The sequence below is a fragment of the Salarias fasciatus genome, chromosome 8 (genome assembly GCF_902148845.1).
Source record: "Salarias fasciatus chromosome 8, fSalaFa1.1, whole genome shotgun sequence".
NCBI classification, from domain to species: Eukaryota; Metazoa; Chordata; class Actinopteri; order Blenniiformes; family Blenniidae; genus Salarias; species Salarias fasciatus.
The window spans coordinates 13,174,957-13,199,200 of NC_043752.1; the positions used below are offsets into that span (position 1 = coordinate 13,174,957).

A 24,244-nucleotide genomic window follows, 5' to 3' on the forward strand; every position below is an offset into this window, starting at 1 on the left:
TTTACATAATGCCTTTAAAGCTACGTTTTCATTCCATCTGTAGATTTGTTTTCTATCTTTATAAAATGTTGGATTTATATTTTACCGAAGTGTAGAAGAATAGAGCCTGTGAATAGACCAAACTAAGCTAATGGATTGCATGTAAAACGCAACTTGTACTTGTGTTTTTGTTTATATTGCTCTTTTGTAGCCTTTGTACTTGTACAGAGTTGCTGGTAAGAACAGGGGGGGAAATACCTGGCTATGTGCACACAAATCGGACAGAATGACATTCTTGTATTTATGACTTTTCTCCTTTTGTCAGTCACTTAAAATGCTGTACATTTTAGCATAAGAATAAATTATGATTGACCATGTACTTGATTGTTCTCCTTTAATTTGAAACATTCGCTCGTCGAAGAACGCCGCGCTCGATTACGAAAGCTTGTGGTGAACTGTGTAGCTATTTTCTCTGCAGAAGGAAAGTATTTTTCAAATAAAAAAAAAACAATACACCAAAAGGAAACTTTACTTCTATTTGGTTGTTCTGAAACTACGCTGAGGTTTCACCCAACGAAAACTCGACTTGATCCAAAACCTCAAATCAAAGGAACAAACACGCTGTTAAAAACCCCAAAACAGCAAATCTTGAATTTGACATTGATGGATCGGCCTTTCATTGCCATGCATATTCAATAATTAGTCACATTGACGTGTTCAAATGTTGCTGGACACTTGTATCTTGACTTAAAAGCAATGTTTAATTCCCACATTATAATTGAATCGTGGTCTTCGGTGACGAGGGTGGAGTTCTCAGTCACACGTTCGCTGCTATGAGTCAAAGTGACCGCCTTGCATGGAAGCCTCCATCACTGAGTGTGTGCTTGAATGTGTGTCTGATCCTGTGAAGCACTTTGAGACTGTTGAGGCGGTGAAAATGTGCGGTATTGGAGAAGAACTCCATTCATCAGTCGCTGCTTTGGCAGACGGATAGCTTGACTCAACACCTGGTGCTGGGATAGACTCGTGTTCACTGACTCCAGGCTTGTTTTGCCTTTACTCCAATGAGTTGACTCATTCGGTTCTGAACAACTGGACACTTCGCTTAAGTGTTTCCTGAAAACAGTCCCATCAGCTCTCCGTGGCACCACCCTTCCTTTTCTCCTGGAGCTCCTGGTCCAGTTCTCTCAGCTGTTTGAGGAAGCCCCAGTTGGGGATGATCCGCCGGCGTGTCTTTACTTGCTCAATGGCCTCGACCACCGTCATGTCCTCGTAGATCATGAGGTATGCCAGGAAAAGTGTGGCCGATCTGCTCCTTCCCATCACGCAGTGCACCAGCAGTTTATCTGGAAGTATATTGAGAAAACTGATCAAGACTGAAGCAGAATGCCGTTAAACCTTATTTTTCTCGAGCGTCTTACTCTGAGGGTTGCTGAGCGTCTTCTGAATGAATTCACCGGCGGAGTAGAAATGCTGCCTGAGGTTAAAACTCGGAACGTCCTCTGCGACCACGCCGTGGTAGACGACGTCCATGTCGCTGTAGTAATCGGCTCCGGTGTCCACGTTGTTCCACGTCCCCTCTGCAGCGTTCAGGATGTGTGTGATCCCCATCCTCTGCAGGTTGTACCTGTCCTTTGCAGTGTCCCTGCAAGGAACCAGCGTGAATATCTTAATCCTCCCATTTTTTCACTCTGTTTAGTAATTTGATACTTTTTTTTTTTTTTTTTACTTACTCGTCCCCAATGTAGACATTAGGCCAGACCTCGTTGACGTGAGTGTAAGCCACACTCCCACGGTTGAGGATTTTCTCCAGCTCATAGCCCCCAGGTGTGACATAATCATCCACTGGACTGGATTCCTCTGCTGCCTTTGTAACATTTATCTTGTTGCCAGTCTTCGACTTGCGAGAAGCCATTTTCTCACCGTGGCTTCCTTTCACACATGATTTATTTGCTTAAGGAGAAAAAGAAAAACCACACTTGCCTTTTTTTTCCCCCCCTTTCTTCCATTTTTTTTCTCCCTCTGCAGTCATGAAAAGGTACTGTTTTTAGCTTTTTGGGTTTCTTTTTTCCTTCCTTTCCTTTACATGCATCTCCAGCAACACTCACCAAGAGATTGAAGTCCTTCGCTTTCCTACTCGAGAATTTGGTTTTTCATCGTCCTGGCAGCTTGTTGTGAAGCAGCACTTAAAGGCAGAACATGGTAAGGTTTAGTTCTGGCAGGCTGAAGTCGGGGCACAGATTGTATAACCGCTCTGTGACGGGCATCAAATGCGGAGGATATTTTTAGGGCTGTGATGTGGCGGGCCTCCTGACCTTAGCTGCCACGTTCTGCGCCTGTGGGGGAAAAACTTCCACCCAGCCAGTCCCTGCCATTCCACTTCTAAACGCACAACTTTAATCTCCGCTGCTGGCAGGAAGCTGTGCTTATCCAAACTTTGCACTTGCCAAAGGATACCCATATTCACTGGAGTGAACGGGGCACTCTGAGCTTTTTTGCTCAAGCCGTTCGAGCGACTCCTTGAAATTGTGTCAGTCTCTCTTAGCCTTTCTGCATATCTTCAGACGCCGGGAAGAAATCGTGTAAGCGCAGCCTCACAACACCCGTTAAGGATGTTCTGCATCTTCTGGAGCCTCCCGAGGCCAAAAGAGAGCTGAAATGTGTCAGACTGTTAGACAGATGAGGTTTTTCACAGGATGGCGCGTGTCTTTGATTCGCCATTATATGATATGCACGGTCCATTCAGCGATCTAAAAGCAAGGCCCCAAAGTGAGAGTGTGATGATGACTGTATTGCAGAATGGCTGGATGAAGCTGCTAACATGTCAGATGGAGTTTTCACACCATCAGCCTCCTTTATTTTTCCCTCATATCTTCATACTCTGCCATCATTCATTCTGACAGTGAAATCATTAAACCTGTGATATCCAATTCCTTTTATTTTGACAGCATCTCTCTCCCAGCGAGCTCTGGAGAGCATCTCTTATTAAGATGGCTTCAGTGTTTCATCTCTTTTCAAAGTCTGACCTGAATCTGTATACACTCTCAGAACCATGCTGGCATATTTTTGTCATCTTGTATCAAGCCTCTTTAGACACATCACAGTTTTAACCGTTCGCGTCTGGATTGCAGCAGTTAAGGCAGAGTATTTTGAGAAATGTGAATACGTAAGTGGAGCATTGTTTATTTATAGGCATACGAGTCTTTGTGTTGTTCAAGTACAGCAGGGGTCTTGGCAGTTGATACAGATTTGGATGTGTTATCTACATGAATTTAGAGGACGGCTGCAGTGTTGTGGGATGTTTTAGCTCTTTACATACATCGCACTCATATCTTTTTAGTTTTTGCTGACTGTTTTAAATTTTTTTGGGTGCATATCTTGTCAGGAAGAAAAGTCCAAATCAGGTCTGAAGATGTTTAATCCACAGGAGTAAAGACTCTTTTCAAGAAGGAGTACATGTTCAAGCTGTGTGGATGTTTTAACAGCCTCAGGTCTGTTTACCCTCTTCAGGTTTTCACTGGAGGAAAGAAAAAGAAACAAACTATGAATGTTCTTACATTGGGTGAATTTTTCATCTTAGGCTTTGTGTATTTGAATAATGCCAGGCTAAATTATTGGTAACCCCTGTTTTACAATCTAGGGCAATGAAAACCTGGATTTTGTCCCAAGCAGTGCAGTTTAGTTCTTGGATAGCTCTCTTAACTCATGCAAACAGTCACATTTACAGCCAATTTAGAGTTACTATTGGACCTTACTGGCGTGTTTTTACAATGCAGGTGAAGAGAACCAACACTGGCTCAGGGAGAACATGCAGACTACACATGGAAAAGTTCCCTTGGGCAACCCTTTCACCATTAGGCAACAGTACTGCTCATCGATTCATAATTATGTAAGATAAATACTTAATAGCACTGAAGATGAAAAATTAATGACAAGTGGTCTCGTAAAATAGGACAGAAGCAACAAAAGGAGGCAGGAGTCAAAGTGCAAGATTTACTGATGTGCTAACTCTGATTTTCACATAAATCTCTTATCAAGTGATAAGTGGCCTCACACTGCTGGTTCTGCTTCTGATCGAGACCTCTTTCTCTATATCCTGGACAAAAGCACACTAAGCTGACCTGTGGATGGAGGTGAGTTCCTGCCTCAGTACATAATAGTGTAATATGAGCATCATGTCCTCCTCTGCAGGGCTAAGTTTGAGTCCAGATGGCAGAGCTGTCTGAGGAATCCCGCGTTGGGAAGGATGTTTCTGTGCCTGCGAACCGCCTCCAGAGCCTCCACCAGGGTGAGTCCCTCTTTAATCATGAGGAAGGCCAGGACGAGCGTGGCTGAGCGGCTGATGCCTCGAGCACAGTGAACCAGAACCTTACCTGCAATAAGAAAAATGAATGGCAATAACTGTGAAATGTTTTGACGACGATGCAAAGTGGTCGAAGAAAAAAGGACAACACAGGAATATAAACACAGCTTTAATTTGCTTCAAATTACATTAAAAACTGAAAATGCTTAAATTAGAATATGAATTCACCTGAAGCCTCCAAACCCCAGCCGTCAGCAGAGGCCCTTGACAGTTTAGTTTTAGTGGATAATATTTCCTCTCTTTTGCACCTGCTATATGCAGACGGAGCAGAAACGCTCTCTTTTGGGGTGGTGATGTTATGATTTATTTGACTGTGCTTTCAATTTCCCTGCTTCTGCAGGCTTCAGGTTTCTGCTTCATGATGTTTTCGACAGAGACGCTGCTCCGCGCCTCGGCTCGTGATGTGTTTCTTTCATTATGCGCGCCCGTGATGGACTCGTACCTCTCTGGCTCAGAGCCGAAGCGATGAAGTCGGCTGTCTCGGTGAAGAACGGGCTCAAGTCAAAGTCTTTGCAGTCTGCTGCCTCGACTCCGTGGTACAGTATGTCAGTGTCTTTGTAGAAACATGGCCCAGTGTCAATATGCTGGGGGCCATCTGCAGCATTCACCACATGTGTTATTTCCAGACTCACTAACAGGGCTTTATCCCGGGCTGTAGCCCTGCAAATGACACGAGAGGAGATGACAAGGAGTGCGCTTTTCGGCGATTTCTCCCGCCTGCAGACCACTCCGGGAGGCATATGCTCGCCAGTGCATCAGCGGTGACTCAAATGTACAGATTTTTATATTCCCGTCAGTTGGCCAAATACACCACGACTTGTTTGCAGCAACAGTTTCACAATCAGATCACCATATTGCAGCGGGGCCCCAAAGTGAGAATGCCACTTACGCGTCTCCAACGTAGAGGTTGGGCCAAACCTCATTGACAGCTCCGGTGGGGTGTCTGTTCCTCAGCAGAAGGCCGAGCAGATCGCAGGTGGGCGGTGTCTGATACTTCGACTCCTCCTCTGAGCTCATATCTGCAGCTCTCACCTCACTGTTTCTGTATAATTAACACCATTTATATTCATCTCGGTACGTCACCAACAGCTAAGTTCCCCCAAACACTTGATACTGCACAAAAGGGGAAAAAATCAGAGCATCTATCTCTGCTGGTTTTCTTGCTGGCAGGCGTTTGGAAAAGGACAGTAGACCCTAACCTTTGCGGTGCGGCTCCCTCTGTTTTCCATCTGAGCTGGATACGAGTGTTGGTAGGAGGCCGAACCCCTCTGGAACGAGACAGCTGAACATACCAGAGACTGGGCAGAAGCAATGTGGACTATTTATTGCTCAGATGACTGTGATGGAAGCCAGGCTGCTTCTGTTGTGACAAACCCAAACGCGGAGTCACTGCAGTTTTAACAGTAGTAATAGAGCAAGAGGCAGAAAATATGGAGAGGCAGGGTGAGTTCAAGCAGGTCACTTTGTCCAGAATGGAGATTGGGGCAATTTCATTAGTTCGCTTCCAAAAAAAACAGATCATTTTAATCTCATTTCTTCATTTAAATTAGATAATGTACAACAATTCCCAAAATATAGAAAAGCAATGACTGATTACAACACTGTCAAATGTCTTGAAATGGAACCAGTGATCTTTTCTGCTGTGACAGAAAAACAAAGACAGATAATTTGTCAGATTATCGCTTTTACATAGTTTGCTTTGTGTAAGATTTTAAATGATGTTATTTAAATATGTTTAAATCATTATTCTGCCCTCACTTCTGCCCAAAAATATAAAATCAATCAACCAGAACGTGAAGACTTCCTCTCCTCACGTCCTTCCAGCTCTGAAAATTATAGCCAAAGCAATAATAACTGTGTGGCCGTGACTTATTATCTGATTCCTACGGTGTGTTAAACCATGGAGTGACTGATCACAAAGCCATGCCACTGATCATGAAGCCGTGCATTGCTTCCTGGTGGCCGGGATTGGTGGAGATGTTTTTCATCCTGTTGCCTTGGTAACTCGCGGCCACATTTTTTGTTCAACATGCAATCACATGTTAAAAAGTCACGGCCATGTATGAACACAATCATGCCCTCACAATAATGTTTTTTATCACACATGACTTTAAGGTTGAAACTGATAACAATGTTTCAGCAACAGTGTGGCCTCTTATGGTTTTCATAAAAAGCATCTTTTGATGGTATATTTTTAAAGAAATTGATGCTGTTTACTTCATGAATAACATTACCGAGCATTCGGAAAACCCACAAAAACAATTCCTGTTCTTGTCCTACTTTTCAGTTTCCATGCACAAACCAAATACAAGGAGTCCATTGTTTTCCTGTTGCATGATATCTGCAGTTTCCCTTAACAAACTCTTTAATCCAAAGCAAAACTGTGCAACGTGTGAATAAAGCGTGGTGAAGTATTTCGCTCAAGGACACAACTCAGAGAATCTCATAAACACAGTGAGAGTTGATCTCTGCTAGTGCAGTAAAAAGTTTATATTTTCGGCCAATGCTCATGTTCCTGTCAGATTAGCTTTTTTGTGGATGTTATGATGTTTCACGCAGTTTAATTAGATTTCCTAAAAGTCGTCACTGTACAATTCAGGCCAGAAAATGTCAACTTTACTGGTTAACCGAGGGAAACGAGTTTGGAGCAGCGGTTCTAGCTGAGGAGTAGTTTATGGAAAAACACTTCATTTAAAGTTAATATTTGTGTTTTAACTGCAGCTGGGGGGCAATTAGCTCTGCCTAAACACTGGGAGTACAGTGAAGTGAGCTGGCTCTGTCCAGCGGCAGTCATCGCTTCGGGCCAAGAAATAAGTCACATATTGGCCTTGCTCGCTTTAGGAAGTGACTCAAAGTCGCACTGAAATGAAAACATCTGTGCTGATGGATTTTATTTTCAGGTCCGTCCGTTGACGCCCCGGCTGGACGACGGTCCTTGGTAATGCAGCTTCTTGTCCAGCTCTCTGAGCTGCTCCAGGAAGCCGTTGTTTGGCGAAATGTTCCTGTTGGCGCTGACGGCTTTGATGGCCGCCGGCAGGGTCATGTTCTCGTGGATCATCAGGTAGGCCAGAACCAGGGTGGACGAGCGGCTGAGGCCCATCGCGCAGTGCACAAACACTTTACCTGCAGAGTCAAAGAGACACAGAAACTCCTGCCGTCTCCGCGTCTGAACTCACAGCCATGCAATCAGTGGATTATTGTGGTAAACTTGATTCCAAACGTCTAATTTGTTACCCCTCTGTGGATTAAAATCCATACACATCACAGAGGGCTGTTCTTCTTACTTCCCACTAAAAGTTTCCAACAATATTGCAACAAATGTTTCTACACACGGTAATCCCCGGTTCCTTATCGGGCCCGAGGATTAGGGCGCAGAGGAGCGCGTAATTGAACTGTCTTGGCTTCTGTGTATTTCTGCTGGGGATTACTGTAGGCCCCGCCACACACTGGAGCCCCCGATCAGCCAGCATGTGAAGAAGGAGGCCTCATCTTATTACTGTCATGTCAGATACCGACTTCACTTTGCATAACAGGCCAGGCAGGCACAGGCCACAAACATAATTGTGTAATTTCCATGTCCAATAAAAGTGTTGCTTACAAATTACCAGGGCAATCCATTTAAAACCAATTTTCCCGGCTGAGGTCTGAGCTTATGAGAAGATTACCGTAGGGAGAGATATTAGCTTGATATTATGTTTAGTGTTTGATTTGCATTTTAATGACTAATACAACTGGGGGCTGCTGTAATGGGAATTGACTGACAAATGTTCCTGTACCTCGCCTTGTCTTCCACACGTCAGCGTGTAAGAAAAAAAAAATAAGACGAGGGATACGGTGAGTAGAGGGAGTCGCGGCTCACCTGTGGGCGAGCTCAGAGCCGTCTTGATGAAATTGGCCGCCGAGTAAAAGAAGGGACTCAAGTTAAAGGATGGCATGTCGAACGCTTCCACGCCGTGATAAGTGATTTTGGTGTCCCGGTAGAAGGCGGGCCCCGTGTTGACGTTGAACTTGCCGTCAGCGGCGTTGAGCACATGCGTGATGAGGTGAGCCTGGAGCGTCCGCTTGTCTTTGGCTGCATACCTAAAGGAGCACAACATACAGTTGAGACGTCATTGCTCACTTAAACACTCAATATTTACAGTTTTACTCACGTTTCAAGTACCTGGATGAAATATACAGTTGAGTGTATTTAAATCATCCTCCATAATGTTCGTGCAGCTAACTTTATTATTAAAAAGAGAAAGTTCCGGCCTCACATGTCTCCAATGTAGATCCTGGGCTGAACTTCATCCAGATGGTTACTGCTCCCCGCCTTTGTCCACATCAGCCTCTGGAGCTCTGAGGCTGGAGGGGTCTCATACCTGCCGTCTGCCCCCTCGGGCGACGCCAAGCAGCTGAGGCCTCTGGGCATGTCTGGATTCTCCACTTCTGCTCGTCGCAACCTGTGGCCAAGATTAGCGTCGGTCATTGTGGAGAAAAAACTCTGGACCACAATGATTCTGAGAAGTTGCTCTAAGTCATTTACAGTTGAGGAGAGAACGTGTCGTTTCTGTCGCCATATGCTAAATAATGCAGCCGAAAACGGCTAATAAACATAATTGGTCTTTGGTAAAGCTGAGAGATAAATGCAGAGAGGGATTACAGGGAGGATCGCCAATTAGAACATCCAGTATACAGGCTCTAGCCTTTATATATAGACCATAATTATGCCAATAAATGCACTCCGCAGTGGTGAAGAGCCACAAGATCACATAATTGTAAGCTGACCTTTTGATGCTCTCATTATTTTATTTCCAGCTCTGTAGCGCTTGCCGGATGTATTTATCTCCAGAGATACACAAAATTGATATTCAAGGACTGTAAACAGCTATAAACAGCTTTTCATTTCCGGCAGGCAAGTCTAACCTGTGCATTTACAATTTACACACTGGGCTTTAGAGAGCTCCATTCTGTGCATTCTGTATACATTAGCATCCATTTAGGCAGGTGTGTGATTGTGCTGCAGGCGGAGGATGTTACGAGCGGCGTGTGTGTCGCTATGGCGAAGAAACCGACGGCAGCTCGGCGTCTTATTTGCATTCTCCGCGTTGCGGAGGCACAATGTGGCTCTCAGGGTTCGGAGACTGATTGTCGTGTCCGCGGGGATGACTCATTGAGACCAAATCTGTTTCAGTGACCTTTTGTTAAGCTGCCGCGGCATATGGAGGTGCACTCAAACATCATGACGGCTTTATCCGTCTCTGCATGGGCATTGTTAAACGCGCCCCACTCAGAGCATGTGGATCGCAACAAAAGGCTGTGCCTGAACCCGCTGTATGCTACATGACTGTATGCATCTTAAAGGCAGAGTAATGTGTGTCTATTTTGCAGCAGTACAACATGTGCCCGGAGTACCTGGAGGCTCTTCTTTCTCCTCATTGATCTATAAGTACAACCCTTCCCTCCCTCCCACAGTGAGGGGCAGAGAACTGATTTCCCTGGTGCACATGTTGAGCTGCAGCGCTGCTTTCATAGCCTTCCCCCCCTCAGGCTAACCTGTCCTTCCTGCTCCACTTCTGTGTAATTAAAGATGCTATGTATGGGAAAGTGCCCACGGTTAACATGGAGGGCAAATAAAAATGGCTTTTTTTACCTCCTCCGGGCCTCTTCTTGGTGGTTTTATGAATTACAGCCTCCCCTCTTTAGGTTTTCACATGCGGTTCATCTGGATTTGAGGGCAAATTAATAAAAGAAGAAAGCAACGTAATCAATCAGGCATTGCAGTATCATCACAAATATACACACTCAATTAAAAAAGTGCTTTGTAAACATGTTTACCTTGCACATAAAGTAATACGGCATAATAAATCCACACGCGCTAGATTATTTATACTGTGCAAACAATTAAATTTTCCCCAACATGGAAAATGTGTAATAAATTTGTCAGAACACAGTGTTAGTAGACACTTGCCTGGAAACGCTGCTTTTCATGGTCTCTCAGTGCAAGAGCTCACATGTAGGTCGACAGCACAACTGTCTGCGTTCTCCTTGGTAATCTACCCTGCAACCTTTTTTGCTATTTTAACATCTGAATCTCAGCCCAAAATAATTCTGGCATCGTCTCCTGCATTCCTTAAAGGTTACCCGAGCTGCCAGCACAGGAGGGAGGATAGCAGACAGCTTTTTCAGGAGCAAGAAAATTAGATCAGTGCTGCTGTAGTTGAGCTTGAATTTAACGCAGTCTTTCCTCAGATGGGTTTAAATCAACACCTTAGTTTGGATTATTCCTCAGTTTTATAAGAAAAGCCGCTTTCCCTAAAAGTAAACAATACATGCGACATTTTTTTTGCAAAAAGTACAAAATTTATTGTATTTTTGTCGCCGTTACATTCATGCATTTCGTCTTTCACACACTGCTGACTCATCATATTTCAGACATTTCCAGGCCTGTTGCTGGCCAGCTCTTGGCGTGTGTCCGACACTTCTGATTGTTTCTACGAATGAACTCTCTGACAGTGAAAAGACGTGAAACCCTGCGATGCACAGCAGTGATTGATTCCTTTGTTTGGACAAAAACACCAGAAGGAGTTTCTGGCTGTGATCTGTGATGTGTCATACTGATGGTGTAGATTGATTCCCATTTATTTCTGAGACATCTCAAGAGTTTAATGTAATGTGGCATTTTGGAAAAAAAAAAAAAAGAAGTTCCATTTGACATTTTTGGTCCGCTGTGAAGCAATAAAATGTGATAAACGGTAATAAAGTCATGATGAGTAGTTTTCATTGCTCAGCTCTTCTTTCACTTCACATTTCTTTCAGTGAGAATTTGTTCTGACTTGAAACAAAAACAAACAAAAAAAGAACAACTAAAATAGTCTAAATGGTTAAAGCAGCTAGAAGGACTGAAACAAATGAAGCAGTGTTCACAGCAACGGTGTTCAGGGCCACTGAAAATGCAGCTTTACAAAAACAAAAATGGCCGCCTCCATATGAGTGTTGACTGTAGTCCGTATTCTCCTGGGACCTGCTAGCTTTAAGTGAACATCCTTCTCAAAATGTTTCTGTGTAAATGCAAAACTTTTCTGAAACAAAAACATACAAACGATGCGTTTTCACCTGAATCATTGAGTTAAAGGTGCTGTAGGCAGGATTCCGCATCTCCGGCAACTTGCTTAGGGTTACCTAAGCAAGATGGCGATTTGACCCATCTAAGATGGCGATTTGAAACCCAGCACAGCCAATCCTGTCCTGTTTTCTCTGACATCACGCCCTTACACAAGTTAAGGCCCTCCCACAAGAACGTGTGATGAACGCCCCTCGACCAATCACGGTTAGAGCCTCATGGGCTCTTCTGATTGGTCAAAGATACCTGGAGCTGTCAAGATTCCTTTTCAGCTCAGAACAGAGACAGATGGAAACGCTGCGCCCTCGCGGTAGAGCAATTATGCTACACTCCTAAAGGATTATCAATGGATACTCTAACATTTAATCCAAAGAAAACACAGAAAAATTAGCATTGACTAGCAAAATCCTGCCTACAGCACCTTTAACAGGCATCATTGCTACAAACACTAGAATTGCTTAAAACCACAAAGAAGTGTGAGAAAACAGCTAAAATGGTTTAAAAAGCTGAAAGTGCTAAAACTCAGAGAAACACTAACAATTGTTTAACCCATGAGAAAAGATAAATAAGAAAACAAGAAATATAGCCAAACAACTTGAGTTAATAAAATGGCTAATAAAGGCTAAAAATACAGGTAAATGAATTACAGAAGCTAAAACAATGTCTAACATGCTCAAATCTAGCTATGAATCTTTAAAACAGCAATATAACAATACTGTCACTATATATTCAGTGTCAATAGCTGTGCTGTCCTCATTTTGAGGTTAAACAGGTTTTGCAGCTGCAGGTAAATGTTTGACCCAGTTTTTGTGATTGAAAGTGACAAAAATGACTCTTTTGGTCACATAAGTTGCAGACATCTGCCGTAATCCCCAACTGATAATCAGCTGAAAGCCAAAGTCTACTCAGACAAAGAAAGCAAGAAGCATCAGCCGGTCAGAGGGGCAGTACGTTACATTTCACGATGATAGAGTTTATGTCTTTCCAAAACCAGAAAATAGCAAGAAGCACCAGCTAATCACAAGTAAAGGAGGGCAAATCTGAGTATTGAAAACTTACTTGTGCCATGCATATGTAAAAGAGATGCCACATACCTTCAATAACTCAAACCAATAAAAAAAAAACAAAAAACTATCACCACCCCAACAATGAAGGCAGCGAGTGCCAGTCACAGCTTCACCATGGTGGAGTTCTACATCTGTGAAACCAACCATGAAAAGTCAAAAAGCACCATTAAATCAGAGGTAATGTTTGGCTGATCGCAGCATTTCTACATTTCAATCCTTGTTCATGTCTTCATTAGATAAACTGAAGCTTTAACACCTCACCTGTCATGGTTTGTCTAGGTTTTTGAATGATAATCTCACAGTAAGCATCTTTCAGACCTTAATAAAGCCAGTAACCTTATTCTAACCACCGGCTGATTGATACTGATCACAGCTTCAGTTTATACATTTATAAAACAACATGTACCTTGCTGCATAAACCACAATGTGCTTGCATTAAACGTTGATGAAAATTCATGAGCATCATCGTGAGTAATCCCGCCATGACTACAGGATCTGACATGTTTTCTTTTTCTTCATCAGCTGGAGGTCCAGATCCAGCAGCAGAGCCAGGAAGTTCCTGTTGGGATAGATTGCTCTCTTCTGGACCAGCTTCTGCAGAGCCTGTTTGAGCGGGAGGTGGCGGTGGATCATGAGGTACGCTAGCACCAAGGTCGATGACCGGCTCATTCCCATAATGCAGTGCACCAGAACTTTCCCTGAAGAAAAAAAAAAAAAAAAAAAAAAAGAGCAGATGAAGGTAAGAGAGGGAAGTGACGGCGGGATTAGTGAGAGGCCGCCGTCTTATTAATATCATACATGACTGCCTGTCTCACGCTGCGGCCTTTCTTTTTCCCTGCTGTGCGCTAAAAATAACCCCTACAATTCATTGTCTTTGTTCATTTAAGGTCCCTTTGCAGAGCGGGCCCCAACTGTCTCTTTAATCCCAACTGGTCCTCCGCTTGATCGCTTACTTTGAAAGGAGCCATGGCCACATTATAGACTCACATTCTGCAAGGTAAGACTCTTATAATTACTACCGGCTGCAAGTATACTTACATACCATTACAAGCTGTGCTACAACGTGGAGACAGGTGACATTGAAAGGGCGACATGATGGGAGAAGAGGAGCAGAGAGGTCTGATACCTCAAGGGCGTCACATGCAGAAATGTTAATTAAAAAAAAAAGGCATTTCATTTGTGTTCTAAACCTGGAAGCGTCTTACCATCAGGTGACTTCAGAGCCTTGTGGATGAAATCAGCCGCAGGCTTGAAGTAAACATCCAGATCAAAGTGTGTGGAGTCATCTGCTGGAATGCCACAATACACAAAGTCGTTGCCATAAAAGCTTTGGTTCCCTATGCTGCCCCGCTTGGAGTGGGCAGCATTTAATACATGAGTTATACCTAATTTCAGCAAGGCAGCTTTGTTTTGGGCTACTGCCCTAGCAAGACAAAGAGACAGAAAAAGGTTCAAGACTGATGTGAAGCCCGAGCATCAGAGGAAAAAGATGTAACATTAGAATGTGGCAGAAGTTATGAGAACAGATTGATCTCATGGGAAAACTACTTAAAGCATCTCATCTCTTTACAAACAACAGTCATCAGGTCTGCTTTAAGCTTGAATCGGAATGAATACTTACACATTGCCTATGAATATATTTGGCCACACTTCATCAATTTGGTTCAAGTGCAGTTTGCATGAGTCCAAAAGCTTCTGCAGATCCTTCACAGTCAGATACTCTTTTCTCTTGGCTTTCAGGGCTGACATTTTGAGTCCAAATCCCCCCTCGCCTTGGATCGATCGCCGCTCCGAATGTTTGTAGTATTAAAGCTGTTCCCCGTCTTCCTCCTGCTCAAGATGATCTGTACGAGCAGGTGTTTATCTGCTGTCACCGGACAGTTACCCAATTTAGTGCTTAACCTAGCGTGTAGTCTTACTGGAGCAGAGGGCAGAACAACAACAAACGGTGCAGCCCGGGCTCCGCTTTTCACACCGCTGCAGGACTCTAATTTAATAAGCCTCAAACAGTGATGAATCATTCCATAAAGCGGTGATAATTGGATGTAATTATGGACAAAATGTTTAAGTGCAGTGCTTACACTGGATGACAGAAAGTCCACTATAATTCAACATTTTATAGTCTAATAGCTTCGTGTGGCTGGTTGACCACTCTGACATGAATATCTTGTGAGAGGATATAAAAAAAAAAAAGTGGAAACATGAAGCTGCTGCTGTTGGCTGCACACGGCATTAAACAGGCCTCACACTGAGCAAATGTCTCTTTTAACTCTCCTATTATGTTGCGGGTCAATTTCACCCATTTTAGCCTTTAAATGGAAGAAAAAACCCAATTAACTTCTCTTTTACACCATGAAATGTAATGACTTCTCTTCATTCAGGGTCATGAATGTGTATGTAAAATGTGAGTGCAACGATGTGTTGTGAAGTGTGAGCACTGATGCTGCATACAAAACCGCTCAATATGTGTCTCCGGGTGGTTTTTGACCTGGAGACAGCTATTGATTGATTATTTAAAGTGCAGCTTCTGTTTATTGATGATTTTACTGCCTGTGTGTGTGTGTGTATGTGTGTGTGTGTGTGTGACAAAATCCCACCTGATGTGTTCATCATAAAAGTTTGAGTGCAGAACCGATAACTACTGCTCATGTTTACAGTATAAATGCAATCCATCTGCAATGAGAGCTCGATACTGTGAAGGAGAGGAGCAGCTATATGAGCAGCGATGTTTAAGCGCCAATAAAACGTCAACTGAAGTAAGGAGAATATTTATTGATACAAGTTTGATTTACCGAACATGAGAGACAGTAATAAGCCGATGAACATCAGGTTTGATTTTTAAAGTCCAGTGCTCACTGAAAACATCCAAACAGTTTATGATTTACTCTCTGTTAAATCCATCCATCTTCAGTGCCGCTTCGGATCACAGCTGATGATCAGGAAGAGCCGGATCACTCAGGACAGGTCACCCGTCCCTCACAGGACAAACCCAAATAGACATAACTTTGTCGTGCTGTTGCTATTTGACAGATTGGTATTTGAAGTCATTTTTTACAGTGTAGGTCTGGACCACACTAATGTGAACAGAGGGAGCTCATTATTCCTGAGACTGGGCGAGCAGCCTGACTGGCACATTAATTTAGCCCACAACATAATGAATGAGCTTCCTTCTTCGTCATAACACAAAGGTTTAAATAGGTAATTCTGTCTTGTATTCAGTCTCTAAAATTGATCCTGCCCGAGGCTGAGTTGACTACACTGATCGCTTATTAAGATGGGGATCGATATCGTGTAAACAGGCAGGATGACTCACATCAAACAGAGCGCTGGAGTCAAATACCATTTCTGAAGCAAACTGATTAAAGTCAAAGCACTGTGTGATGAAAATAGGTTTGTTACTCTCTAGATTACAATACCAAATCATTTGTGAGGTTGTGCCGTGTTGTGCAGTTTCATCTCCAAGGCACAAAGCTGTTTGAGGAATCCTCTGTTTGGAAAAATCCACCTGTGCTCTTTGACTTTATTGATGGCCTCCAGCAGGGTGTAATGATGGTGGATCATTAGGTAGGCCAGGACGAGGGTGGCTGACCTGCTCACTCCCACCGCACAGTGCACTAAAACACGGGCTGAGAAGAAAGAGATCACACTGGGTGTAAAAACACTCACTGGTAGATGAAATTGAGGGATATGCTGGGACATGAAAGCGCCATGATGTGCATTTACCAGCAGTTGAGTCGAGTGCCTTCTGAATGTACTCAGCGGAGGGAAAGAAATAGCAAGACAGGTCAAAAGACGGTGAGTCATCAGCAGGCACTCCATAATAATCCACTGTGGATCCATAGAAGTCATGACTCCCCTGACAGTACATCCTCCCATGAGCTGCATTCACAACATGAGTGATTCCCAGCTTCCACAGGCTGTAGCGATCATTTGCCACTGACCTGTGGACAAAAGGAACAGCCACTCTCAGGAGAAGGAAACAAAATGAGCTGATGATTTTACAGCTACTGAGACTTACATATCCCCAATGTACAGGTTAGGCCAAACTTCATCCACGTGATTACCAAACCGTTTCCCTCCATATAAAACCTTTATCAGCTCCTTTATAGAAGGAGGGAGTTGAGAGACAGCACTTTTTTCCTGCAAAATACTCATTGCGCATTTAATTTAACTGCAAAATCCTATTCTAAAAAGTAATCTAAAAGGCATTTCGACTCTCAGCATTTATTTTCAGTCTCTGTTGAGTATTCAGTCTCTGTATATACAGAGACAGGTGCTCCTGGTCTAAAATTAAAACGGTGACCCATATTTTAAAAGTCGGTCAGTTAAACACCTTTAACAGCTATCTCAAGTAAATTTTTATACCTGCGCTCAATTTGTGCCTATGTGGCCTTAAATTTGTGTCAACTAAAAATAAAGTTGTTTTTAGTCAAAACAATCCAAAAACAGCTATAAACATATTGCGGTACCCACCCTCCACCAGTGGGTGTCGCTGTTGGCTGAGGCCGCAGTAGGTGGCCCTTCTTTTCCTCGTGCGCTGCTTCTATGAGTGTTACCGCTCCGTGTTGTCAACAGTCATGCTAACCAACACGGAGCCTGCCTGCAAGCCTGCCTTATTAATGCAGATAACGCGCTTACGGTCCCTGCTCCTCCTTGCGATATGTCACTTCGTAAGTTAGCCGAATAAAGCGACCGTCCCGTTCCCTCTCGGCCCCGGTAAGTGAGCGCAGAGCACGCGCAGAGATGGAGCTAGCACATGCTAACAGGCTAACTAGAGTTCGGGACTGAATTAGCCTGCAGGGGTTTGTTGTGATAGAGGACAGAGGAGGCGTCTGTTTGATATCACATTTCACTGGGCAGGAGTGTGTCTGTGTGTTGATTTTAAACACAACTATCCCTGACTAACTATCCCATTGAACACCTGGGCTAATTGATTAGCTGACTCGTTGAATTAGCAGCTCGTGACCTCCCCGCGTTTGCTAGTCAGTACTGTATGACTTGCTGCAGGTACACGCTTTACTATAGATCTAAATCTTCTTTCAAGATATTGTCGTAGACATGTGAGGCAGATGAAATCAAGGTTTGTTGCTGAAAACATTTGTGGTGTAATGTAAACGAGAATTAAGTGTAAAACGAGCCATCTCCTTCAACTATAAATAAGAGATATCATGTGACATGTAACTAAGGAAGCATAGTTAACCCTATTTATTACAACAAAGTGTCTATGCGAAGCATTCCAGTGTGAGAATGCAATTTTAGTCATGCCAAATGTAGGTAAATGTTCGATCTGATATTATGAAGTCATTGTAATAAAACATCAGTAATGTAGAGCTTCAAGGGCTGAGTAGTTCATTTGAAAAAATATACATAATCATGTTTGAACACCAAAAAAAAAGAGATCACTATAAAGAAAACGGTATCACCAGACATTAAAACTTTCATTTATATCAAGTTAATATAAAGTTGACAGATTTTTGCTCCCTTATAGAAATCATATGGACATTTATTTCTGGTTTCAAAGTTTTCTTCATGGTTGAGAGAAAACAAACTGTGCAACCTAACTTGACAAGGCATCCTTTCATTCTGGGACAAAATAAGCTGTGTTGTCAATAGTGTTGAAGGATAAGGATTGGTATGCTCCAAAATATTCAACTGGCATTTAAAAGACACACATTAATGAAGAAAATTTGATATCTATTTGAGAATGCATTCTCATATTCTTCAAATGAAAGTGAGTTGTTGAAGTTGTCAAATAACAAAAACAACAAATGTAGACTAAACAGAAGGTTGATGATTTGTCAATACTCAATGTTACGAGAGAGCATTTCATCAGTTAGGGAGTAGTTTCATTAAAATTAGCTTATAAACCTCAGCAACAATCGTTTGCAATCCTGGAATGTTCAAATTACACCACAAATGAAGTTCAGTGTTATCACAATAGGTTTTGGCTTTGTCATTTAATGATGACCCCCCCCCCCCAGTTTGTTTTTTTTCCCCCGTCGTCCTGTCCATTATAACTATAACCAGGGCAAAAAAAAAAAAATAACTTTAGTAACTGGTATTTATACTTGAGCTATCATGAGACAACTACCTCATGTTTCCTGAAAATAAACAACCTGGGATATATTTGGTCTCATTAACTAGACACAAATGTTTTATTTAGTATTGCCTGAAATCAATTTTGGAACAACTATAAACAGATGTATTAAATAACTGAATTAAAGTCTGTTTTGTATAAAGTTGAATCTCTGCTCCTCTGCTCACAGATTGAGGGTGTGGTTAGTGTTCGTTGTGCAAACTTGACTTATCAAAATTCTTGCCTCATCCTGTTGCTCAACTTGTGAATGCTCAGCTTTCCCCATGTTGCTCAGACTTTGCCTCGATCACATATAACTTGCCACAAAGTGAGTTTCTTTTCCGACTGCGTTGCAGTCTTGCAAGGATCATTTGGAATTATTCTCGCTGACTCAGTAGAAATGAAGTAACCACTTCTCCTTAAGGTTACTGCTGGTAAGGAAGTCATTATGTTGTGAGAATGTTAGAGCCCACTTAATCTAAGTTGCACTTTGAAATGAATATTTTCCTCTCTTCAGCCTTCAGAGTGAGGACGAAATGACCCAGCTGAGTGTCCGCCGCTGGACGCCCAAACACGTTGCCAAGTGGCTGCGGGAAGAGGGCTTCTGCGACTATGTGGACCTGCTGTGCAACAAGCACCGACTGGACGGCACCAGCCTGCTCGCCCTCAGCGAGTACGACCTCCGCTCGCCGCCTCTGGAGCTCAAGGTGCTGGGGGACATCAAGCGGCTGATGGTGTCCATCCGCAAACTCCAGAAGCAGAACATCGACGTGCTGGAGGAGCTCGGCCTGCCGTTCGATGGCCACTCTCCCACCGGCTCCGGCGGCACGTTGGACTGGCTCTGTAACGGAGACCCGGACAGAGACTGTGACTCCACGGACACGGCCCCGGTGGGAGAGGAGTACCACCAGTACACCAACGGGAAGTACAAGCAGCAGATGAGGCGCCTCGATCCAGAGTACTGGAAAACGGTGCTGAGCTCTATCTACGTGGTGTTCGTGTTCGGGTTCACGTCCTTCGTGATGGTCATCGTGCACGAGAGGGTCCCTGACATGCGCACATACCCTCCACTGCCAGATATTTTTCTCGACAGGTAGGTGTGAGCACGGGTTGGACACTTGTTAGGTTTCATCCTAATAAGCAGTGAAATGCCTCAAAGCTAGTGAAACAAAGCCATATATTTTTATGGACTCTGTCAGACTAACACACCAGATGGACATTATAACTGCCCTACTTCCTCCTTACTTGTTTCTATTATTGTCCTCATGTACTCCTGATGGGCTCACAGTGGTTCAAAAAGATCCTAGAGAGGTTTTTCTTTTTCAGTGACCCACTTTGAAGTGAGACCGGTTTGTTTATGTGCAATGTTGAGCTGTTTTCTGGAATGTCTTGGCTTATTCGGAGAGCTGATTTCAGTGAAATGCCTCTGTGTGTTTGGAGAAGTGGGAAATGCTGAGCCAGGCTGTTTAGGCAAACCAGCAACCTTAGTCATTTATTCCCAATCTAGTGGTATTATGTTCAGCTCAGGTCAATCTCTTACCATATACAATAATTCAGGAAGTTTCTCTTGTTTGTGGTTGATAATGGAGAGATCCTGCTAACCTGATTGCTGCTGCAAGGATTGGTGAAATAAGGAGTGTTGAACTAATTTTAGTTTAGAGCTCCGTTTAATCAGGGATGGGCTGGACTTCTAAAATGTCAGTATAATAATCTTTAAATAGCCACAAATCCAAATGTAGGAAGGTTGACCTGAAAGTTTCAATTTACACTCAAACAGGACAATTTCAGCGTGATATTATCTTTAACAATGACCCCTGCTGCACAGTACAGAGAAATAAAAAAAAACAACAACAATGTTCTCAATTTTGCTGGACTTTTTTTTTTCTTCTGTTACTGGTTGAGTGTAAACTGACTCAGCTTATCCTCATTTTTGACTATTTATCCTGGAAAAACATCTGAAATCCTCTCTGCAACAGTGCCAGAGTTCAGTTTAACGTTGGTAAAAGGCCAGTTTTAGCCTGTGCACCCTATATTTCACACCCCTATGTTAAATCCTCAAGTGAGGCCAGCAGAATATCTCACATATGAGCATGAAAGCTTTAAGTTCAGCTATGATATTATGAATTTATAGTTTAAGTAGTTAATAATTGTGAACACATTTAAATTTGAATTTGACGTTCCAGTCAGGAGGTAAAGTTATAAATGCTCCATTAGAGAAGTTATAATCAGTGTGCCTTAAATTGCTATATGGGTGAAAACTTATTTAATAGTTTTATTGTTCTGTTGCTAAATGGATTGATTTCGTGTTTTATGCTCTGATGTGTTCCTGTTCCACAGCGTGCCTAGAATCCCGTGGGCCTTTGCCATGGCCGAGGCGTGTGGAGTGATCCTCTGTAACATGTGGCTGCTGGTTCTGCTGCTGCACAGACACAGGTAGACGCCCGGCTTCTCTTCTTTATCATGTCGATGTTATCCTTAAACTACACTTTAATCAACCGTCTCTCCTCGCGGTGCAGATCCATCCTTCTGCGGCGCATGTGCAGCCTCATGGGGACGGTGTTCATGCTGCGCTGCATCACCATGTTCGTCACGTCGCTGTCTGTGCCAGGACAGCACCTGCAGTGCTCAGGAAAGGTAGCGCGCGATGAGCCTTTTCCTCACGTCCGACTTTCACCGAAAGATCGTTTTTTTTTTTTAACCGATTCGCCTCTTGTAGATTTACGGCGACATGTGGGCCAAGCTGCAGCGGGCCGTGGCCATCTGGAGCGGCTTCGGGATGACCCTGACGGGAGTGCACACGTGTGGCGACTACATGTTCAGCGGTCACACCGTGGTCCTGACGATGCTCAACTTCTTCGTCACAGAGTGTGAGTTGCTCCTGCTCAAGCAGACGAGCTGCAAGGTCAACACAACTGAAGATTAACAGCTTTTGGAATCGCTTAAAACTAAAATATATTCACTTATTTGAGTTGACATATGCCAGGAAAAAAGAAGTGTGTACATAATTGGAAGATTTTAGTTTTTGGATCCTGTGCATACCTTTTTTTAAATTTATTATTTAGTGCAAATATTTACTGCCCTGTGCTTTACAGTATCTCTTGGTTGAATTATGTATTATGCTATTTTCTGGTCAACTTCAAGCTTTACACCACTAAATGGATACTAAAGATTAAATATGTGCCTTGTAAAGACTGGAATAACCTTTAAGATGTTGGAGTGGCTGCCAGATTTTGTCTGTGTTCACATCATGAAAAGAAATTATGAGCTGTTATTAAAAAGTATGACATCAGAGGGTAAAGCAGTAAATCAGAGGGGAGATGGAGGAGACATATTTTCAGACCTTGTCTCAATACTGCCATCCAGTGTCACTCACCGGTACTGCAAGAAAAGGTTTCTACAGTCTCTTGCTGGACGGAACACTGATTTATCCTTTTCTTCTTTTTTTCCCTCCTTTCCTTCAGACACTCCTCGAAGCTGGAACTTCATTCACACCTTGTCCTGGGTCCTGAACCTCTTCGGCATCTTTTTCATTCTGGCCGCGCACGAGCACTACTCCATCGACGTGTTCATAGCCTTCTACATCACCACCAGACTCTTCCTGTACTACCACACGCTGGCCAACACCCGCGCCTACCAGCAGAGCCGGCGGGCCCGCATCTGGTTCCCCATGTTCTCCTTCTTCGAGTGCAACGTCAAAGGGCCCGTCCCGAACGAGTACTGCTGGCCCTTCTTGAGACCCGCCGTGATGAGGAGGCTGATCGGCTAGCCTGTGCCGTGGCGTCCCGTTTCGTCAAGTTGCCAACTGAGGAGCTGTGTGACAACCCTCAACAAAGACATCTGATGTGATCCTGTCAGCATCAAGGCCTGATGGGAGACACAGAGCCATGCTCTCAAATAGTTTGGGACTCAGCCATTAATCTTTGTCCTCAGTCATCCTGTTAGGCTGATTAAGCAAAATCCACAAAACCATGTAGAGTTTGTTTAAGGTCCGATTATTGTCCCGTGAACACAGTCTGTGGTTGTTTATTTATTACTACGAGTAAAGAACATTATGCAGCAGTTTTTGTTTTTTTTTTTTACTTAGTACTTTTCAAGCTCAGTTCCAGTCATTATTGTGTATGTGGATTCCTCACAGTTTTAGAAAGCCTCTCAGGTGGTGCTACACCGAACTTTTTTAAGCAGTCTGCCAATTTCTGTGGAATTAAAATACCTGATCATTGTAGGGAGTTAGACTTGGATTCACTTCTGAAAATTTAGTCGGGCCTGCCATTTTGTAACTTTCTCAAATCACAGTCGTTAAGAGCAATATGTTAACGTCTACTTCACACTGTAGAGCAGATCTAACTTTCTCCAGAACGGATGTCATGAAAACCTGCATTCCTCAACTTCTATTTCTTAACACTAACAGAACATTTCAGAGCTTATTTGATTCAAGAAAATGTCACATCAGCCAAAAAAGACTTGTTCAGCTGTCTTAAATATAATTCCATTTGCCAATTACCTTGAGTGTTATAGGTTCATTTGTGTAGAAATGTTCCAAAGCATTCATGTTTGATGAGACTTTTCTTTTTTAATATAATACAGTGTAAATTGAAGACCAAGTACTATGACATTTCCCTGATAGGAACCCTTTGACATTATTCTGTAGTAACAGAGCCCTTTGTATGTATTTGTTTATATTAATTTATTTCATTTTATAAATGTCAACAGGTATTTTTATATTCTGTATACAAAGTTACAGCAACATGCACAGGAAGAAATATGTTTACAGTTGCTTTGAACTATGTATTTGTTTGAAACACAATGTGCTATTTAAGTGTAATGTTGATTTCAGATTGTCATCTCTGTTTCATTGACTGAAAGCTGCCACAGGAGGAAGGGATCGTTGACTGGGTCAATGCACCAAGTCAGAATCATGATTACTCTAAATAGTGTCAACTGCCTGACACGTTCTAAGGAGGAGGGACGGTTTGTACATGTGCTACTGCAAAGCCACAATAATTGTTTCTTGTTCTGCTGATCATTTATGTTAATAAAGAACTGAAATCGGTTTTATCTTCAGTCTACTTGCTTCACAACTGTCGAATATGCAATATATAAATATACAATTTATGTGATATGTTTGAGAACAAGTTATGTTATTAATGATTATCTTATTAGTGATCTCACCTAGAAAATAAATCATGGTTAATGTCACTGCACCATAGTTTAATATTTTCATATCTCTTGTAATATTATCTTGGCTTTCTCACATCCTTCTGCACGTACTCAAATACTCTTCATGCAAAAAAGATTTTCAAGAATGATCTCATTCTGAGTCAAGAGTCAACTGCACCTCTGTTTAGAAAGTTCAGTCTGTCATCTATTAATACGCTACAAAAAAAGGATATTTATGTACAAATTCATTAATAATCAACATGACCTTTTAGGCACAATTCGCAGCATTTTCCTTTTTCAGATATTCATGCCGATCCAATGAGGAAACTAAAAGACTTCATTCTCAGTACTGCTCTGCCGTACCTCCAACCATCAACTTTTCATCAAATGCATGGTAAGTAATTCTTGAACTCTATGGATAAATCATTTAAATTGCTTTAATCATTAACCCCTTTTAAGGATAAATCATTTAGTAGTCTCCTGTCAAAACAGGATCCTTC

At 42.7% G+C, this 24,244-nt stretch overlaps 6 protein-coding genes across 8 annotated transcripts; 1 reads left to right on the forward strand and 5 right to left on the reverse strand.

The window, feature by feature from the left end:
- Positions 1-229: 229 nt before the first annotated feature.
- On the reverse strand, positions 230-2,172 carry dusp29 (dual specificity phosphatase 29). The gene is made up of 4 exons (XM_030098958.1): positions 2,088-2,172; positions 1,713-1,932; positions 1,401-1,624; positions 230-1,325 (listed from the first exon to the last, which is right to left on the reverse strand). The coding sequence occupies exons 2-4, from the start codon at positions 1,892-1,894 to the stop codon at positions 1,111-1,113; spliced, it is 621 nt and encodes a 206-aa protein (XP_029954818.1). The 5' UTR covers positions 1,895-1,932; positions 2,088-2,172; the 3' UTR covers positions 230-1,110.
- A 1,980-nt stretch (positions 2,173-4,152) lies between these two features.
- Positions 4,153-5,600, reverse strand: LOC115393786 (dual specificity phosphatase DUPD1-like). Its single transcript, XM_030098895.1, has 4 exons — positions 5,542-5,600; positions 5,232-5,384; positions 4,785-5,002; positions 4,153-4,352 (listed from the first exon to the last, which is right to left on the reverse strand). The coding sequence occupies exons 2-4, from the start codon at positions 5,357-5,359 to the stop codon at positions 4,153-4,155; spliced, it is 546 nt and encodes a 181-aa protein (XP_029954755.1). The 5' UTR covers positions 5,360-5,384; positions 5,542-5,600.
- Positions 5,601-7,008: 1,408 nt separating this feature from the next.
- On the reverse strand, positions 7,009-10,014 carry LOC115393147 (dual specificity phosphatase DUPD1-like). Its single transcript, XM_030097999.1, has 4 exons — positions 9,975-10,014; positions 8,599-8,784; positions 8,202-8,422; positions 7,009-7,465 (listed from the first exon to the last, which is right to left on the reverse strand). Exons 2-4 carry the CDS (start codon positions 8,751-8,753, stop codon positions 7,239-7,241), a joined length of 603 nt encoding a protein of 200 aa, XP_029953859.1. The 5' UTR covers positions 8,754-8,784; positions 9,975-10,014; the 3' UTR covers positions 7,009-7,238.
- A 2,443-nt stretch (positions 10,015-12,457) lies between these two features.
- On the reverse strand, positions 12,458-14,260 carry LOC115393148 (dual specificity protein phosphatase 13-like). Its single transcript, XM_030098000.1, has 3 exons — positions 14,133-14,260; positions 13,717-13,934; positions 12,458-13,209 (listed from the first exon to the last, which is right to left on the reverse strand). The coding sequence occupies exons 1-3, from the start codon at positions 14,258-14,260 to the stop codon at positions 12,998-13,000; spliced, it is 558 nt and encodes a 185-aa protein (XP_029953860.1). The 3' UTR covers positions 12,458-12,997.
- Positions 14,261-15,331: 1,071 nt separating this feature from the next.
- On the reverse strand, positions 15,332-16,666 carry LOC115393787 (dual specificity protein phosphatase 13-like). The gene is made up of 3 exons (XM_030098896.1): positions 16,530-16,666; positions 16,235-16,452; positions 15,332-16,137 (listed from the first exon to the last, which is right to left on the reverse strand). Exons 1-3 carry the CDS (start codon positions 16,664-16,666, stop codon positions 15,932-15,934), a joined length of 561 nt encoding a protein of 186 aa, XP_029954756.1. The 3' UTR covers positions 15,332-15,931.
- Positions 16,667-17,046: 380 nt separating this feature from the next.
- On the forward strand, positions 17,047-23,637 carry samd8 (sterile alpha motif domain containing 8). 3 transcript variants are annotated; one of them, XM_030097850.1, is made up of 7 exons: positions 17,047-17,227; positions 18,944-19,021; positions 19,105-19,680; positions 20,925-21,020; positions 21,104-21,221; positions 21,304-21,454; positions 22,049-22,353. In XM_030097850.1, the coding sequence occupies exons 3-7, from the start codon at positions 19,124-19,126 to the stop codon at positions 22,351-22,353; spliced, it is 1,227 nt and encodes a 408-aa protein (XP_029953710.1). In that variant the 5' UTR covers positions 17,047-17,227; positions 18,944-19,021; positions 19,105-19,123. The 3 variants fall into 3 exon arrangements, with proteins under 3 accessions (XP_029953710.1, XP_029953709.1, XP_029953711.1); XM_030097849.1 differs by lacking the exon at positions 18,944-19,021; XM_030097851.1 differs by lacking the exons at positions 17,047-17,227; positions 18,944-19,021 and having other exon boundaries at positions 19,124-19,680; positions 22,049-23,637.
- The last annotated feature ends 607 nt before the right edge of the window (positions 23,638-24,244 follow it).